Source organism: Hemitrygon akajei, unplaced genomic scaffold, assembly GCF_048418815.1.
Source record: "Hemitrygon akajei unplaced genomic scaffold, sHemAka1.3 Scf000065, whole genome shotgun sequence".
Taxonomy (NCBI): Eukaryota; Metazoa; Chordata; class Chondrichthyes; order Myliobatiformes; family Dasyatidae; genus Hemitrygon; species Hemitrygon akajei.
The window spans coordinates 35,001-54,011 of NW_027331951.1; the positions used below are offsets into that span (position 1 = coordinate 35,001).

General features: G+C 51.2%; 1 protein-coding gene across 1 annotated transcript; it reads right to left on the reverse strand.

Moving 5' to 3' along the window:
- Positions 1 to 4,379: 4,379 nt before the first annotated feature.
- Positions 4,380 to 15,412, reverse strand: LOC140721939 (oxidized low-density lipoprotein receptor 1-like). The gene is made up of 9 exons (XM_073036761.1): positions 15,361 to 15,412; positions 14,500 to 14,586; positions 13,568 to 13,639; positions 11,833 to 11,952; positions 10,383 to 10,499; positions 8,507 to 8,752; positions 7,391 to 7,533; positions 6,738 to 6,802; positions 4,380 to 5,508 (listed from the first exon to the last, which is right to left on the reverse strand). Exons 2-9 carry the CDS (start codon positions 14,564 to 14,566, stop codon positions 5,319 to 5,321), a joined length of 1,020 nt encoding a protein of 339 aa, XP_072892862.1. The 5' UTR covers positions 14,567 to 14,586; positions 15,361 to 15,412; the 3' UTR covers positions 4,380 to 5,318.
- Positions 15,413 to 19,011: the final 3,599 nt, after the last annotated feature.

Below are 19,011 nucleotides of genomic sequence, written 5' to 3' on the forward strand. Positions count from 1 at the left end.
CTTCTGAACCACAGAGACAAAATCAGTGCCAGAGACCCGACCTGAGATACTTCCCTCTACTTGGTCATTTGTATACAAGGTGGTAGACCTGTTATTGAGGGGTTGGCCGCAGTGGGCATTCTACCCTGGGCCTGGCTGTTTAACCCTTTTCATCTTCCTGACTGTCACCCAGTTTCCTGTGAACTGTACTTTGGGTCTAACTTCCTCCCATTATGTTCCCCCTATCATCCCTGAGCTTCCCGAATGATCCCAAATTCATCCAGTTCCAGTTCCAACCCCTTAACGCCGATTCTGAGAAGCTGCATCAGGATGAACTTCTCACAGGTGAAGTCGTCAGAGACACTGAGATCTCCCTGCCGTCCCACGTCCTGCAACAGGAGCATTCAACTCTCCTGCCAGGCATTGCCTACTTCTCTAATTGAAGAAAACAATAAATAAACTGAAAACAAGTCCGTCAACAGTGGCCCCTGTATTATATATATATATATATATTTTTCCCTTGCTGATGAACCCGCTTCCCTGATTGGTTGTGTTCAAAGAAACGCGAGACGCTGTCCCAAGGGAAAAAAAATGAGTCTGTGACTCCGTCAGTCAGACTCAGAGCGAAACAACCACTTGAACCCCTCTTCCCCTGAGTTTGTCAATGCACCGGATGTGACAGTTAAAGCCGCCCATCTCCCATTGAATTCTTTCCTCCTCAACCAAAATCCGGATTGTTGAGCTAATTGCCCGGCACGCCCTGCAACCACCTCCCACTAATGACTGTAAAATCATAATTCCAGACCTTGTCCCGGTCCTGAGCTCATCTACCTATCGGACAATACTTCTTGCATTGAAACGTCCGCAGCTCCGAACGTGAGTCCCAGCAGGCTCAACATTTTGCTTCCTGACTTTGTCTGAGGACTTACATCTGCCCCAACAATCACTCCTCTGTCTGTTATGACAGTCTGGTTTTCATTACCCTGCAACTGTAGCTTAAATCCCAGCACTCCCCCTTTTTAATTTCAAACCTCCCGCTGGGGTGTTATTGTCCACTCCAGTTCAGGTTAAAACTGAGAGATTACTCGGTTGGAGAGACAGTGAAGTGGTTGTGCAACGTGGGGCGGGTGGCGCGGCCTCCAGGCGGGGGTATGTGCTGCCCTCTAGTGTTCACCGAGTGCTAGAAGCTGCAACTGGATGCACTTCCATGACTGGAGATCTCTCTGCCGTCCCATGTCCTGCAATGAGAGCATTCAACTCTCCTGCCAGGCATCCGTACTGCTCTAACTGGGCAATTATAAAGAAGTAAACAACAGATTAACTGAAAACAAACCAATCAACGGTCTAACCCTGTCATATCTTTCTTGCCTTTGCCAATGAATCGGCTTCGTCGATTGCTTGCTTTAAAAAAAAAACTCTTGGACTGTTTTATAATTCTCTGTCAGTGAAACCTGTCCTAATGAAAGATATTTATGAGTAGATGACTCCGACAGTCATACACAGAGCGACGCCCTCTCCAAAACATCACAACACGCACTTCCAGGGACAGACACAGAGTGCAGCTCTCTGCAGACCAACCTATTACAGATTCCCGGGGACAGACACAGATTGAAGCTCCCTCCACAAGATACCATCACACACTTCCAGGGTCAGACACAGATTAAAGTTTCCTCAACACATTCCCATCATGTACTCCCGGGGTCAGACACAAACTGATGTTCCTTCACATCTTCCCATCACACTCACACTGCCGGAGTTAAAAACAGAATGAAGATCTCTTCCACCATCACATTAAACACTCCCGGGGTCAGACAAAGACTGAAGCCCTCCACGGCGCCCCATCACACAATGGCGGGTCGGACAGAGAGTAAATCTCCCCTGACAACTTCCCTTCCCATACTCCCGACGTCAGACACGGTGACGCTCCCTCCACACTGTCCCATTAAACACTCCCGGGGTCAGACACAGAGTGGATCTCCCACCACACCGTCCCATCACACACTCCCGGGGTCAGACACAGAGTGAATCTTCCTCCACACCATCCCATCACACACTCCCTGGGTCAGAGACAGAGTGAATCTCCCTCCGCACCGTCCCATCACACACTCCCGGTGTCAGACACACAGTGAAGCTCCCTCCACACCATCCCATCACACACTCCCGTGGTCAGACACAGAGTGAATCTCCCTCCACACCGTCCCATCACACACTCCCGAGGTCAGACGCAGAGTGAATCTCCCTCCACACCGTCCCATCACACACTCCCGGGGTCAGACGCAGAGTGAATCTCCCTCCACACCGTCCCATCACACACTCCCGGGGTCAGACATACAGTAAATCTCACTCCACACCATCCTATCACACACTCCCGTGGTCAGACACAGAGTGAATCTCCCTCCACACCGTCCCATCACACACTCCCGGGGTCAGGGTCAGAGTGAATCTCCCTCTACACCGACCCATCACACACTCCCGGGGTCAGACACAGATGAATCTCCCTCCACACCGTCCCATCACACACTCCCGGGGTCAGACACAGAGTGTATCTCCCTCCACACCGTCCCATTACACAGTCTCTGGATCAGACACAAAGTGAATCTCCCTCCACACCGTCCCATCACACACTTCCGGGGTCAGGCACAGAGTGAATGTCCTTCCACACTGTCCCGTCACACACTCCCGGGGTCAGACACAGAGTGAATCTCCCTCCACACCGTCCCATCACACACTCCCGGGGTCAGACACGGAGTCAATCTCCCTCCACACCGTCCCATCACACAATCCCGGGGTCAGACACAGAGTGAATCTCCCTCCACACCGTCCCATCACATATTCCCTGTGTCAGACAAAGAAATAAGCTCCCTCCACACCGTCCCATCACACACTTCCGGCGTCAGGCACAGAGTGAATGTCCTTCCACACTGTCCCGTCACAATCTCGCTGTTACAGGTACAGCGTGAAGCTTCTGTCCCATCACACAGTCATGTTTCAGATATTATGTTTAATTTCCTTCCAGCAAGTCATTTGGAGAGGACTGGGACGTGAACGCAACGATGTAATTCTAAGCCTTAATAAGGAACTGTGAGGCCACATTTGGAGGATTGTGAGCAGGTGGAACAAAGTATTTGCTTATATTGGAAAGGGTTCAAAGGAGGTTCACGGAAATGATCCAGAATTGAGTGGCATGTCACATGAAGACGGCTTGATTGCTCCGGGACTGTAAACGCGGGAATTCAGAATAATGAAGGCTGACATTGAACTTTTTCGGATTGTGAAAGGTCATGATAGAGTTGATGTTCAGAGAATGTTTCCTATTGAAGGTGAGTCTAGGATTAGAAGACACAGCCTGAGAATAGACAGATATCTTTTAGAAAGGCGATGAGTAATTTCCTTCGCCAGAGCGTGCTGAATCTGCGTAATTCAAAGGCACAATCAGCCGTGGAGTACCAACCATTCGTTATATATAAGACATAATTTGAAAATTCTTCCCTATTGAAGACATGAAGGTATGCACGGGGAAGCCGAGAGATTGGAGCTGAAAGGACAATGGACCTTCGATGAAACGACCAGCAGACACGATCTCCTAATTCTGCTCCTGTGTCGTATGGATTTAATTGAAGTTCCTCGGTTACTGTGTGTCAGCAACTCAGAGGATATATAGTGGCCCAACACGTTCATGCAAACACAGAGAAGGTGTCATGTGCCCGACTGAACAGGACAGGCATCCGCGTTTCCGCACGTCCATTTCCCGGAGTACGGTTCACTCTCACTTTTCTTCTAAGATTCAGAGATATAATTGTTTTCTTCATGGAAAGTCTATCGTTAAAGGACGGTAGCTGAGCACTCAGTGTTCAACCGTAAGAATCTCGTCTCCAGTCCGACTGCTTGTGATGTCATCTTTGGTTTGGGTTGGTGCCGTCTCGTTCACTTCGAGTCTGAGTCTGAATTAATTCCTGACCTTACTCTGCATTTGGGTTCAACCCCATCCAAAGCTGTCTCGTTAGAGAAGGTATCGCAGCTTTAGGAGTTAGAGGGGATGTGCTCTCTCAGTGAAGATGAGGAAAATTCTATGGATGTTCGGTGGGGAACTTTCTGACGAGCCGCATCGCCGCCTGGTGTGGATGCTGCAACACACAGAATAGTAACGGGCTACAGAGGGTTCCAGCCTCAGCCGCCACTCTGACGGTCACACCGCTCCCCACCATCGCGGACGTTGTCAGGAGGCGATGCCTCGAGAAAGCGGCATCCATCACTGAGTACTCTCCCCACCCGGGAGAAGCTCTCTGCTCGTTACTACCATCAGGGAGGAGTCGCAGGAGCCCAAACACCCACACACAACGATTCAGGAACATCTTCTCACCCTGCACCATCACATCTCTGAACGCACGATCACACACTCGGCAATTTTGCGGTGTTTATTAACGTTTGCAATTTACATTAACTGCACATATTTTGCCGTACTGATGAAGCTAAAGAACAAATACCCGACCGTATAAATTTCAGGTAAAACAATCAAATAGCGATTCTGCTTAAAGATATTCGATACGACGGAACACTTGTCACGCTGGTCTTCACCAGTCACACTGAGCACAGGAATCGGGAGATCACACTGCAGTGGGACAAGACGTCGGTGAGGCTTTCTGCTTTAGTAAACAAATGCCACTGACCTGGAAAGGGAGTTCTACAGGGATATTGCAGGAAATCGAGGGTTATGGAGAGAGGGAGGGAAGGTTGGGACTTTATTCCCTGGAGCGTTGTTGTAACATTACAGAGTGCATAAACCCGAGAGGGGCACAGACAGAGGGAATCGGCATAGTCTTTTACCCAGAGTTGGGTTATCAAGAACAAGACTGCACAGGATTGTGTTGAGAACGGTTGGAAAAGAGAAAGAGAGAGATATCAGGGAGACGGGGGTTCAGAGAGAACGGAGAGGGAAGGGGAGAGAAGGGTAGAGAAGGAGTTGGGAGGGAGGCGAACGTGGGGAAAAGTTGGCAATTGGAGAAGAACAGGACGGGGCGGAAATGGCGAGAAAGAAGGGGATCGATGGGGACAGAGGTTTGTTGGTGTGTGGTGGGGAGAATGGGGATGCGACAAAAAGAAGAGAATGGAGTAGGAGGAAGGGACAGAGAGGGTGAGGAGGGAGATCGAGAGGATGGAGGAGTGATAGTTGACGAAGAGAGAATGCGGAAATAGAGGGGTAGTCACATGATTCAAACCGGCCGCACTGGCACAGACGGCAGAGGATTGAGGCGAGAGTGGGTGGAAAGGAGAAAGAGAGGGAGGCATCAGGGAGACGGAGAGTTTAGAGAGATCGGGAAGGCGGAAGTTAGTCACTTGATTCATGTCGACTCCACTGGCTGTTGACAGAGAGCCTGGATATATTCAGGCATCTCCGGGAACAAAGGCGCCGATTTCTCGCAGATGAAACGGCGATCATGACTGCAAGGGTTACTCCCTGGGTACGAGTTGCAGTCTCTGCATTGGGACGTCCTCGAGGACAACTTGTACAGGAGACCCCAAGACACGTTCCTATCCAAGAGGGTTAAACAATTTCAACAGAGACAAAACAGCTCCAGCAGAGAACCGGAGCCCAGACCGTCCCCAAGTTAATCACATGAAATCACTCTCTCCTAACAGCCTGTGTCACTCCCCAAACTGATCCCACTCAACTACGCTCTCCCCACGGCCTCGTGCAGCACCCGGACAGATACCACGGTTCCAATGTCTCCCCACAGTCCTGCGTCCTCCAAACTAATCACACTGAACCGCTTCCTCACCACAGTTCTCTGTGAGTCCCCTTTCGAATCGAACAGGTCCAACCTCTCCCTTCTGATCAGTTTCAGTCCCCGCACAAACCCCACTATCCCTCCCTCTCACCACAGAGTTATGTCTGTCTCGAAATGAATCCCACTGTTCCACACTCTTCCCTCAGCTCTATATCGGTTCAAGATTAATCCTGTTGTCCCTCCCACTATCCAGAGCTTCGTGTCTGTCTCCTAACATATCCCACTACTCCGCGCTCTCCCCTCAGCCCTCTGTTGGTCCCGGATTAATCCCGTTGCCCCTCCCTCTATCCAGAGCTTCGTGTCTGTCTCCTAACATATCCCACTACTCCGCGCTCTCCCCTCAGCCCTCTGTCGGTCCCGGATTAATCCCGTTGCCCCTCCCTCTATCCAGAGCTTCGTGTCTGTCTCCTAACATATCCCACTACTCCGCGCTCGCCCCTTAGCCTCTGATCCGCCTCCAGAGTTATATCACTGGCACCCTCTCTCCCACATCTTTGCGTCTCTAATCTTGTTAACCGACTGTGTTTCCACGGCCCTGTGTCGGTTTCTAAACTATTCCAATTGTCCTACTCTCGCCCCCTCAGATCTATGTCATTCACAAAACTAATCCCACTGTTGCTCCCTCTCCTCACAGCCCGCCGACTATATCCAAAATGATCCCACTGCACCGCGCTGTCCTCACCCACATGCGTCATTACCAAAATAATCCCTGTCTACTGATCTCTCCCCACTGCCCCCTGCCAGTTTCCGAAATATTTCCACTGCCCTGTCCTTCTCCGACAGACATGTGTCGACCCCAAAATATACCCATGGTACCACTCTACCCCCTACCCACATACAGTACTGCAAACAAATCCCAATGCCCGTCCGTTTTCCCAGAAAACTACTTCGGTCCGTAAACGATTCGCATTTTCTCCCGTCAGGACTATCACAATACCAAACTCTCACCCCACAGATCAGTCCAAATCTCACCCGTCTTCGCATTTTCCAATCCAGTATGCATTTTTTCCGTCGACAAGTTTGCGGGATACAAAGCTCTGGAAAATTAAATTTATTCGGTTAATGCCAAGAATCGAAAAATATGATACGGAGCATCTCTCAGCCGATTACAACAGGATCGTATGGAGAGCTTCACTCTCAGTTTAACCCCGGTGAATGTGTGATGTGACAATGTGGAGGGAGCTTCATTCTGTGTCTGACCCCGTGTGTGTGTGAGATAGGACGATGCAGAGGGAGATTCTCTGTGTGTCTGACCACGGGGGTGTGAGATGGGACGGTGTGGAGGTTGATTCACTCTGTGTCTGACCCCGGGAGTGTGTGATGGGACGGTGTGGAGGGAGATTCACTCTATGTCTGACCCCGGGAGTGTGTGATGGGACGGTGTGGAGGTTGATTCACTCTGTGTCTGACCCCGGGAGTGTGTGATGGGACGGTGTGGAGGGAGATTCACTCTATGTCTGACCCCGGGAGTGTGTGATGTGACGGTGTGGAGGGAGATTGACTCTGTGTCTGACCCCGGGAGTGGGTGATGGGACGGTGTGGAGGGAGCTTCACTCTGTGTCTGACCCCGTGGTGTGCAATGATTCCTGTGTTACTGTGGGATCTTCTCGTGCTGTGACACATACCGCTTCATCACTTGAATTGATTTCGAGCAGCCTTGAATCAGGGTTTGAACATTCCTGAATCGCTTTGTGGAAAGCTGTTTCAAACGTGGATATGTAATAACACCGGACTTTATTTCTGATCCAGTCCTGGGAACAGGTTTGCTCTAGAAATCAGGGACGAAGAACAGTGAGACACAGACTGAATCTCCCTTCACACTTTCCCATCACGCACACCCAGTGGAACACACAGAGTGAATTTCCCTCCACGCAGTCCCATCTCACGCATACCTGTGTTCAGATACAGATTGAATCTCCACCCACACCGTCCCATCGCACATTAACAGGATGAGGCAGAGTGAAGTTCCATCCACATCATCCATAACAGTCTCTCCCGTCAGGCATAGACTGAGGCTACCTCTACCCTCCCCTGATACGCTCACGGAGTCAGACACAATGTGATGCTCCCTCCACACCGCCTCATCACAGGCCACTGGATCAAACACGGAGTGAAACTCATTGCACAAGGCCTCATCACACAGCCTCTTGGTCAGACCCAGAGTGAAGTTCCCTCCACTCTCTCCCATCGTACACAACCCCGGGGTCAGACACATAGAGAAGCTCCCACCACACCTTCCCTTCCCGGCGCACAGTCCCGGGGTCAGACACATAGTGAAGCTCCCACCACACCTTCCCTTCCCGGCGCACACTCCCGGGGTCAGACACATAGAGAAGCACCCACCACACCCTCCCATCCCGGCACACACTCCCGGGGTCAGACACGTAGTGAAGCTCCCACCAGACCCTCCCTTCCCGGCGCACACTCCCGGGGTCAGACACGTAGTGAAGCACCCACCACACCTTCCCTTCCCGGCGCACACTCCCGGGGTCAGACACATAGTGAAGCTCCCACCACACCTTCGCTTCCCGGCGCACACTCCCGGGGTCAGACACGTAGTGAAGCTCCCACCACACCCTCCCTTCCAGGCGCACACTCCCGGGGTCAGACACGTATTGAAGCTCCCACCACACCTTCCCTTCCAGGCGCACACTCCCGGGGTCAGACGCATAATGAAGCTCCCACCACACCCTCCCTTCCCGGCGCACACTCCCGGGGTCAGACTTGTAGAAATGTCTCACCTCTGCTACTCGTCAGAAATTGGCAAATTTCACCCTTTATCCATTTGAAAGTTCTGATCTTCGTTTCGAAGATGGAGAGGTTGTTGTTGAGGGCAGATATATTCCGGAGACAATCGGAGTTGGAGAGATTCAACTCATGGGCCTGTTGTCGATATTGGGTCTGTGTCCTGTTCATCTCCAGAAATTGCTCCCAAAGCAGCTGGTATTTTACGTCGGAGTTGATCTGAGACTGACGAATCTGTGATGCTGAGGGAGATGGTGAAGGATGTTTCGCGTTTATAGTGACGTGTCAGACGGCGTCACGGTGCGGGGTGTTCTCGCTAATTGGTGTGATAGTGTCACCTTGCGGTGCGATTCATGTTGAGGAGCGTGTAGGTGTCACCTTGCGCTGCGGTGCGATTCACGTAGAGGAGCGTGCAGTTGTCACGGTGACGTGAGTTACAGTGAGAGGCGTGCTTTTGTCACGGTACAGATCGTGTATGTGGTATGGTGAGGGGCTTGTCTGTGTTTACAGTGAGCCGCGTGTTGATAACAAGGGGACGGGTGCTTTAGTGTCACATTGTGCGGAGCCTGTGCTTCTGTGAGGTCGTGTCTGTGTCAAGCTGACGGGTATATTCGTGTCCCGGCGAGGTTTCTGTTGGCGTTACGATGGGGGCTCCGTCAGTATCACGATGATGATTGATTCCGTGTCACAGTGAGGAATATATCAGAGTTGCGGTGAAGGACGTGACGTTGTCACGATGGTACGTGGCTCTGAGTCTCGGTGAGAGCTGTGCCGAGTCAAAGTGAGGTTTATCTCGATGTCACGGTGAGGGATATGTCAGAATCACAGTGAGGGGTTTTTCGGTGTCACGGTGCGTGGAGTGTCTGTGTTATGGTGTGTGGCGTGCTGGTGTCACAGTTGAAGGTGTCGCCTTGAGGAGCGTATCAGTAATCCGGCCGGGGGCATGTCGATGTTACAGTAAGGGGTACGTTGTCACTATGAGTGTGATGTCTCTGTCACAGTGAGGGACATGTCGATGTTACAGTAAGGGGTACGTTGTCACTATGAGTGTGATGTCTCTGTCTCAGTGAGGGGCATGTCTATGTTACAGTGAGAGGTACGTTGTCACTATGAGTGTGATGTCTCTGTCACAGTGAGGGGCATGTCGATGTTACAGTGAGGGGTACGTTGTCACTATGAGTGTGATGTCTCTGTCACAGTGAGGGGCATGTCGATGTTACAGTGAGGGGTACGTTGTCACTATGAGTGTGATGTCTCTGTCACAGTGAGGGGCATGTCGATGTTACAGTGAGGGGTACGCTGTCACTATGAGTGTGATGTCTCTGTCACAGTGAGGGGCATGTCGATGTTACAGTGAGGGGTACGTTGTCACTATGAGTGTGATGTCACTGTCACAGTGAGGGGCATGTCGATGTTACAGTGAGGGGTACGTTGTCACTATGAGTGTGATATCTCTGTCACAGTGAGGGGCAGTCGATGTTACAGTGAGGGGTACGTTGTCACTATGAGTGTGATGTCTCTGTCACAGTGAGGGGCATGTCGATGTTACAGTGAGGGGTACGTTGTCACTATGAGTGTGATGTCTCTGTCACAGTGAGGGGCATGTCGGTCGCAGCTGAAGTATATCAGTGACGTGTACAGGGCTCTGACGGTGCTATGCTGACAGGGTTGTTGGTGTTATGGTGAATGGTGTGTCGGTGTGAGAATGAAACTTGATCGTGTAATAGAACAGGTCGTACAATTGTCACTGTTAGGGTGTGTGTCCGTGTCGCGTCGATGGGGGTGCGGTTATCACTGTGAGGTTTTACGCTGATTATTCATCTCGCTCAGTTTGTTTATGGTCTGACTCCACGCGGAGCCCGTTCGACTCACCAAATATCGAGAGCCCGGCAACTATCGCGATGAGAGCGAACGTAACCAGGCAGAGTAGGCAGATCTTACGGTGTGATCTGTTTACGATGTTCTCTTCCGGGTCCTGTTTCTGCGCACCTGTAGAGAGACCATTCAGCGTGTGCGTGAATTCAGCCGTAACCCCCACTGAGTCTCCCTTCTACCCACCATCCGCGCTCCCCCCTCCCAACACGATCACCCCCTCCATCTCTCAATCTCATCTGCTTTCTAGCCGTCGTCGCTGAGAGTCCCAATTCGGTGACTCGGCAAAGACTGACTAATGTCTGACTGTTTCTGTTTCTGTCTTTTAGCTGATCTCTGAAATTGGAGTCATGGGTGTTGTCTCCGTGAACTTCAATTGGGTGTTTGACCGGGTCTCTCAGGGGAGGCTTATCCAGAGGATTATGATACAGAGGATCCACGGGGAATTGGCCGTCTGGATTCAGAGTTTATTGTTTTTCACAGTTGTTTTATTGTCTGCCATCTTTGTTCTTTTTTTCACACGTGGGATATATGGCGGCCGTGTAGGGGACTAACATGTTGCCGGCGGTCTGGTAACGTGGTGGTTAGCAAACGCTTTATCGTACCAGCGAGACGGGTTCAATTCCCGCTGCCGCCTACAATGAGTGCACCGTATCCCCGTGACACAGTGGGGCTCCTCCGGGTGGTCCGGTTTCCTCCCACAGTCCAAGGACGTATCAGTTGGTAAGCTGACAGGTCATTGTAAATTTCCCCGTCATTAGACCGGTATTAAATTGTGGATTTGCCGGGCAGCGCGGCTTGACGGGCCGGTAGAGCCGATTTCACGCTGGTCATTCAATAAATTTGTAAATCTGAGTAAAACTTCAAAACGCTGAATCTCAAGGTTGTCTCTGATGTATAGGACCAACTTGAATGAAACTGGAGATGAATGGGTGGGTAGAATTGTAGACGACACGGAGATTAGTTGTGTGGTGGATAGTGTAGAAGGTGCCAATGGATTCAGCGGGTTTGCATCCGTTACAGATATGGGTCAAAAATGGCAGATGGAGTTTAGCCCGGCTTCGTGTGAGGTTCTGCGCGCTGGGAAGGGACAGGACACCTGTCACGTCGAGGCGTTTAACTGTCGACGTCTAAAGACATGGGTTGAGAGTTAGGGGGCAAAAGTTTAAGGGTAACACGAGGAGGAATTTCTTTACTCAGAGAGTGGTAGCTACGTGGAATGAGCTTCCTGTAGAAGTGGTAGAGGCAGGTTCGGTATTGTCATTTAAAGTAAAAATGGATAGGTATACGGACAGGAAAGTAATGGAGGGTTATGCGCTGAGTGCGGGCCAGTGGGACTAGGTGTGTGTAAGCGTCGGCTCGGACTAGAAGGGCCAAGATGGCCTGTTTCCGTGCTGTAATTGTTATACGGTTATATGGTTATAATGACGTCATAATTATGAACTCTGACCTGTTTGGGCATTGGTTGGCAGATTACGGTGTCCTGCGGCAATGGGAGAAGCCTCATCCTCATCGATGACGGGCTCGTCTTTCGGAAAGTTCACCTCTGCGTAGGTGGAGCTCAGACCGCCTGGAACCCAGAGCGAGGGAGGATGAGAGAGAATGTAATAGAAAGAGGATAGAGGACGGAGCGAGGGAGCAGAGAAAGGGGAAGAGAACGCAAGGGACAATGTGGGTTAAGTGAAGAGAAGATAGGATGAGAGGCGGTGAGGAAGAAGTTGAGGGAACGGGGTAAGATGGGAGAGAGAGGATCAGAGATGGATGGAAAAGAGGAAAAAATGATGAGCGATACGGGCAATGGGCGGGGAATTGGGAGAGAGTGAATGGGGAAAGAGAAGGGTAGGGGGAGACGGAGAGAATGGCTGAGGGAGAGGGAGCGGAAGCAGGGGGTAAGTGTGAGTGGAGAGGCAGAGGGGCGAGAGAGAAAGCAAAAAGCGGAGATAGGAGAGTGAGGGATGGAGAAAAGTGTGAGAGCGCGGGGGTAAGAGACGGAGGAAGAGAGAGAGATTGTGAGAGAGGGGAAGGGAGAGGGGAAAGCCTGAGCGAGAGTGGAAAAGGAGAAGGGGTCGTTAAAGAGAAGAGGTTGCGGAGCGGGAGATAAGCGGAAAATGGGGCGAAGGGGAGAGGACAGGGAGAGAGTGAAAGATGGAGAAAGCGGACTAATAGCGGCAGGTCAGAGAATGAGCAGAGAATGAGGGAAATAGTGCGGGGGGCAGAGCGGGAGCGAACAAGTGGGAAATGGAGAGTGTGATAGAGGGGCGAGTTGGTAAAGTGAGTCAAGTGAGAGAAGGGGAGCGTAGTTGAGATTGGGGGTAAAGGGTAGCGGTTGGGAGAGGGGAGGTTCAGAGGAGAGGGGAGAGGGCAGAGAGGAGGGAGAGAGTGAGATGTGGAGAGATAGAGGAATGTTGATAGACGAGCGAGTTTAGAGAGAGTGCGCAGACAACTGGGGAAGGAAGGGAATGGGATAGGAGAAAATGGTGGAACAGGTTGAGAGAGCGGGAGGAAGAGGAGAGAGAATAAGGGAGGAAGAGCGGGGAGAAGTGGAGAGTGGCAGACAGAATGATGGGAGGAGGGAGAATGTGGGTTTGAAGGTTGAGACAGGTATTCAAATTTTATACAGCGCTTCCTCCTCTCCACCTCTTCCACGGCACTCCGTGCTCACTACCAGTTCCATGCCGTTCCCTTACCGACCCATCCACAGACATCTCTCCTCGTCATCCCTTCCCACGCCATTCCCTCCTTTCTGTGCCTTTACCAGTGCTCCCTCCTCAATGTCCCTTTCTCCACACCGAACACTCCCGCAGCAATTCCTCCTCACCCACACCCTCGTCACACCCACCACTCCACTCCTCCCAGAGCAACCCCTCATCACCGACCCCTCCCACAGCACTGACTCGTTGTCACATCCCACAGCGCTCCGTCCAGAGATCCCATCACAGAGCGCACCCTCCACACCGAACACAGACCCCGCTTCCATGGTGCTGAATCCTCACCGTACCTCACGGAGCGCACCCTCCACACCGACTCTCCCACAGATCTCCCTCATCATGGCCTATACCACGGGATCTATCTGACTTATTCTACAGCAACGAATCATTGGGGTCAAGGTACGTTCGCCCTGAGATCTCGCGACAGGATTGCACACGTCATCGAAACAGAGTCAAACCAACAAAGATGAAATTGACCTCCATCTCTCCGGACCCGGGGCGCCGAGAGGGCCGTGACATTCAGTTCCGCGTACGATACATCAGGTTCAGCTGGTAAGACAACAGTGAGGGTGAGAATAGGGGTTAGAGTTCCTCCGCACTATCACATCACACACTCCCGGGACAGGCACAGAGAGAAACTCACTCCACACCGTCCCACTGCCGGGGTCAGACACAAAGTGAAACTCTCTACAGAGTCCTATCACACATTTCCTGGGCAGAACACATAAAGCTCCCTCTACAGCGTTTCAACATAAGTTCCTGGGGTCTGACTCAGAGTGAAGCTCCCTCGGCACTGACCGACCACACGCTCTTCTTCGGGGTCTGACACAGAGTAAAGCTCCCTCGGCACTGACCGACCACACCCTCTTCTCCGGGGTCAGACACAGAGTGAAGCTCCCTCCTCACTGACCGACCACACCCTCTTCTCCGGGGTCTGACACAGATTGAAGCTCCCTCCACACTGACTGACCACACCCTCTTCTCCGGGGTCAGACAAAGAGTGAAGCACCCTCCATACTGTACCATCAGACGAGATTGGGATAAAACGCAGAGTAGACGCCGGCGACCGATCACCCACCCTTCCAACTCGCCGGAATCAGACACAGAGAGTAGCACCGTCCACGCTGTCCGATCTCACACTCACCCGGAATCAGACACAGAGAGTAGCACCGTCCACGCTGTCCGATCTCACACACACCCGGAATCAGACACAGAGAGTAGCACCGTCCACGCTGTCCGATCTCACACACACCCGGAATCAGACACAGAGAGTAGCACCGTCCACGCTGTCCGATCTCACACACACCCGGAATCAGACACAGAGAGTAGCACCGTCCACGCTGTCCGATCTCACATACACCCGGAATCAGACACAGAGGTAAGCTCTCTCCTCTCTCCGCACCACTCACCTCTCAAAGGAGCTTGTGGGTCCGTTCCTGTGAGCCGCATGTTCGCGTAGGTCTCGCTCTCGTCCATCCTGTCGAGTCTCTGAGCTCCTGAAAGGGACGGAACAGTCGGGAGAGGAAGCCCGGAGTGGGAGACCGTCTCCCACAAACACCGGATGAACAGCCGATAAAGAGAGGGACCGAGAGATGGGGGAGGAAGTGAGGAGAGGAGAGAGATTGAGAGTGTGACAGAGGGTGGTTGAGAGAGATAGGAATGGGGGGGGGGGGGGTCGGGGTGGTGAGAAACAAAGATTTGGAGAGCAACTGGCCAAAGGATACACCCCCAACACACAATCGTCTTCCTCGTCCTCTGTCTTCCCTTCCTTATCGGACGACATTCTCTCCATCTCTCTCTCTCATTCTCTCCATCTCGCTCTCGGTGTCCCCCTCCCAACTCCCACCTCTTTGCTCCCTCCTTCCCCGTCTCTCTCTCATTCCCCTTTACTCTTCCATTCCCACTCTCTCTCTCCTCCCAAATCTCCCACCACACTTTCCCCTTCCGGATTTTCGTGGATGGGCAAGGGGTTGGGTGCGTTTTTAGCTCCGGCCACCCGGCCTTCTCTCACATTCTCTCAATGCCCCCATTCCCCACCCTTCCCCTGCGTTCACTCCGTCTCCCTTCTTCCTTTCTCTGTCACTTACCTCCGCACATTCTTTCGCTTCCTCTTTTCTCCCCCACACAGTTCCTCTTTCCCTCTCTCCTACTCGTCCCTCCCGGCCCCCTTACCACAGCCCTCTTCATCCGTCTCCCTCACTGCCACCCTCACCCCTTACCCGCTCCTTCTCTCCCTCTCCCCATTCCCCCCTTCTGCACCATTTTCCTACCAATAGCCGTTACAGAGGTCTTGACCTGTGTGTCTGCCTCAGGGACTGCGCGTCTGTGTGTGTCTGTGTGTCTGAGAGGCGTTGCGGTGCAGAGGGAAGAGGAAGGAAGGGGAGGCGAGGAGCGGGAAGGGACGGTGTGGTGAGATTGCACATACGACAGGATCTACATTTAACCATTTAATAATTACACCACGGAAACAGGCCATCTCGGCCCTTCTCGTCTGTGCCGGACGCTAACTCTCACCTAGTGCCACCGACCAGCTCTCAGCCCGTAACCCTCCATTCCTTTCCTGTCCATATACCTATCCAACTTGGCTTTAACTGACAATATCAAACCTGCCTTTACCACTTCTACTGGAAACTCGTACCACACAGCTTTACTCTCAGAGTAAAGAAGTTTCCCCTCGTGTTACCCCTAAACTTTTGCCCTCTAACTGTCAACTCATGTCCTCTTGTTTGAATCACCCCTACACTCAATGGAAAAAAACCCATGAACGTCAACTCTATCTATCCCCCTCATAATTTTAAGTACCTCTATCAAATCCCCCCTCAACCTTCTACGCTCTAAAGAATGAAGACCTAACTTGTTCAACCGTTCTCTGTAACTTAGGTGCTGAAACCCACGTAACATTCCAGTAAATCTTTCCTGTACTCTCTCTATTTTGTTGACAACTTTCCTATTATTCGGTGACCAGAACTGTACACAATACTCCCAATTTGGCCTTACCAATGCCTTGCACAATTTTAACGTTACATCCCAACTCCTATACTCAATGCTCTGATTTATAAAGGCCAGTATACCGAAAGCTTTCTTCACTACCTTATCTACATGAGATTCCACCTTCAGGGAACTATGCACCATTATTCCTAGATTACTTTTTTCTACTACATTCTCAATGCCCTATCATTTACCATGTATGTCCTGTTTGGATTATTCATACCAAAATGCAGCACCTCACACTTATCAGCATTAAACTCCATCTGCCATCTTTCAGCCCACTCTTCTAACTGGCCTAAATCTCTCTGCAAGCTTTGAAAATCCACAACGCCACCTACCTTTGTATCTTCTGCTTACTTACTAATATAATTTACCACTCCATCATCCAGATCATTAATGTATAAGACAAACAACACTAGACCCAGTACAGACCCCTGAGGCACACCACTAGTCATTGGCCTCGAACCTGACAAACAGTTATCCACCATTACTCTCTGGCATCTCCCATCCAGCCACTGGTGAATCCATTTCACTACTTCACGATTGAACCTTCCAGACTAACTTACCGTGCGGAACCCTGTCAAAGGCCTTACATGGTAAGCCTATCCACACAGACCTGCAGAGAGGCTCAGAACCCAGAGACCGATATCGGGTGGAAAAGGGAGTAAAACCAGGCGTCAATGCTCCCCACCGTTCTCACAAATCCCGGTGAACAGAGAGAGGGTGAATTATAGAGGAGGGGCTCGTGTTGGTGCCGGAGATCTGGAGGTCTGTTGGGGACGGAGCGCTCCATTCAAACAGAGAGTGGCTTCGGGGAGGTTGGGGATGAGGGGGAACGGTGCAGTGCGTCAAGGAGGTGACGGAATTAGCTGTTGTTTCGGAAAGGAGGGGGTGATCGAGACGGGGAAGTAGTCTGAGGTAGAAAGGGGTTGTCGGTGACGGGAAGTCGGAGTAAGGGATTATGGAGGGGACGGATACGCCAGAGGTGTCAGGAGCTCATGGAGCTGGTCAGTAGTGAGGGATGTGGTGTCAACACCCCATCTTCTGCGATCTCTGTTTCGGGGCACAAGGTCAGAGCACCCTTCAGGTGGGTGAACGCTCTCCAGGTGTCAGGCCCCGATGATGTACCTGGTGGGGCCTTGCAGACCTGTGCCGACCAATAGACGGGACTGCCCCAGGCTCTTTCTCAGCCTCTCACTTCTGCATTCGAAGGATCCCAGCCGATTCAAAAGGGCGACGATCATCCCGGTGGTCAGGAAGGGTGGGCCAGCTGCTTCCGCGACCATCGAGTGTAAAATAACGCGTTAGTGTTTATTGGCTGGAACAGAGTAATCTGCAGCACTTTACAGGACCTTCGCCCACAAAATTGTGCCGTCCCAATAAACTATTCCAGAAACCGCCTAGAATGTCCCTACCACATAGCCCTCTATTTTACTGACTCCATGTACCTATCGCCGGCAGTGCATTCCACACACTCACCACTCTCTGTGTGAAAAATTACCCCGTCATCTCCTCGGTACCTACTTCCAAGCACCTTAAATCTGTGTCCTCTCGCATTAGCCATTTCGTTCCTGGGAAAATGCTATCCACACGTTCAATGCCTGTCATCATCTTGCACACCTCTATCAGGTCACCTCTCATCCTCCGTCGCTCCAGGGAGAAGAGGCCAAGTTCATTCAAACTATTCTCCTAAGCCATGTTCCCAAATTCAGGTAACAAACTTGTAAATGTCTTCTGCACCCTGCCTATAATATTCACATATTTCCTGCAGTGAGGTGACCAGAATTGAACACACTACTCCAAGAGCGGTCTGACCAAGGGTTTGTATAGTCGTAACGTTACCTCCCACGGTTCATGAAGGCCAACACACATACGCCTTTTCAACAACACTGTCAACATTTGCGGTAGGTTTGAGTGTCCAATATGATCATCCACCATGCCAAGAGTCTTACCATCAATATTCAATTATGTCTTCAAATTTGACCTGCCGAAATGAGCCACTTCACACTTATCTGGGTTGAACTCCATTTGCCACTTCTCAGCCCAGTTTTGCATCCGATCAGTGTCCCGCTGTAACCTCTGACGGCCCTCCACAGTATTCACAGCACCCCCAACATTTGTGTCATGAGCAGACTTACTAACCCACCCTTCTACTTCCTCATCCAAGTCGTTTCTAAAAATCACAACGAGGAGTGGTCCCAGATAACACCGCAGTTCCCTGGCCTCCATACAAAATTACCTCGACCATTTGTCTATCTCCACAATAGGTCTAATGCTGTCGTCAGCTCACTTGCTCTCCACTGGCCCTGCAACATCCGGTCAACAGCAATACTTACGTCACGCTGCGGTTTACTGGCAACAGCTCAGCGTTCAGCGCAATTATTTCCTCAGTTCTCATCCTGGGCTGGTGCAACTCCATCTGCAACAGAATGTTTGGCTTCCTCATCGGGAAACCACAGTCCGTGCAGATCATTCCCGATCAACCGGTAGTGTTGAAGTAGCAGAGACGCTACAGAAGGTCTCATACAGATCAGGGAAAATGGGCAAAGTACTGGCAGACAGAATACAGGACTGGGAGGTTTACGGTCATGCGATTTGCTGGAAGAAATAAAAGTGCAGACTATTTCATAAACAGAAAGAAAATTCAACAATCTCCGGCGCCACGGGATTTGGGAGTCATGCTGCAGGATTCTGTCAGGGTTAATTTACAGGTGGAGTCGGTGGTAAGGAATACAAATGCAATGTTCGCATTCATTTCCAGATGACCAGAGTATAAGAGTAAAGATTTAATTTCCAGGCTTTTCAAGGAACCTGAGTGGGCTCATTTGTGGAATTATGAGCAATGTTGGCCCCTCTTATGTACACCTAGGGTTCTTTTTTTCTGTGGACGGTCACGTGACGAGATCTGAAGGATTATTCTAAAGTGGACTGTT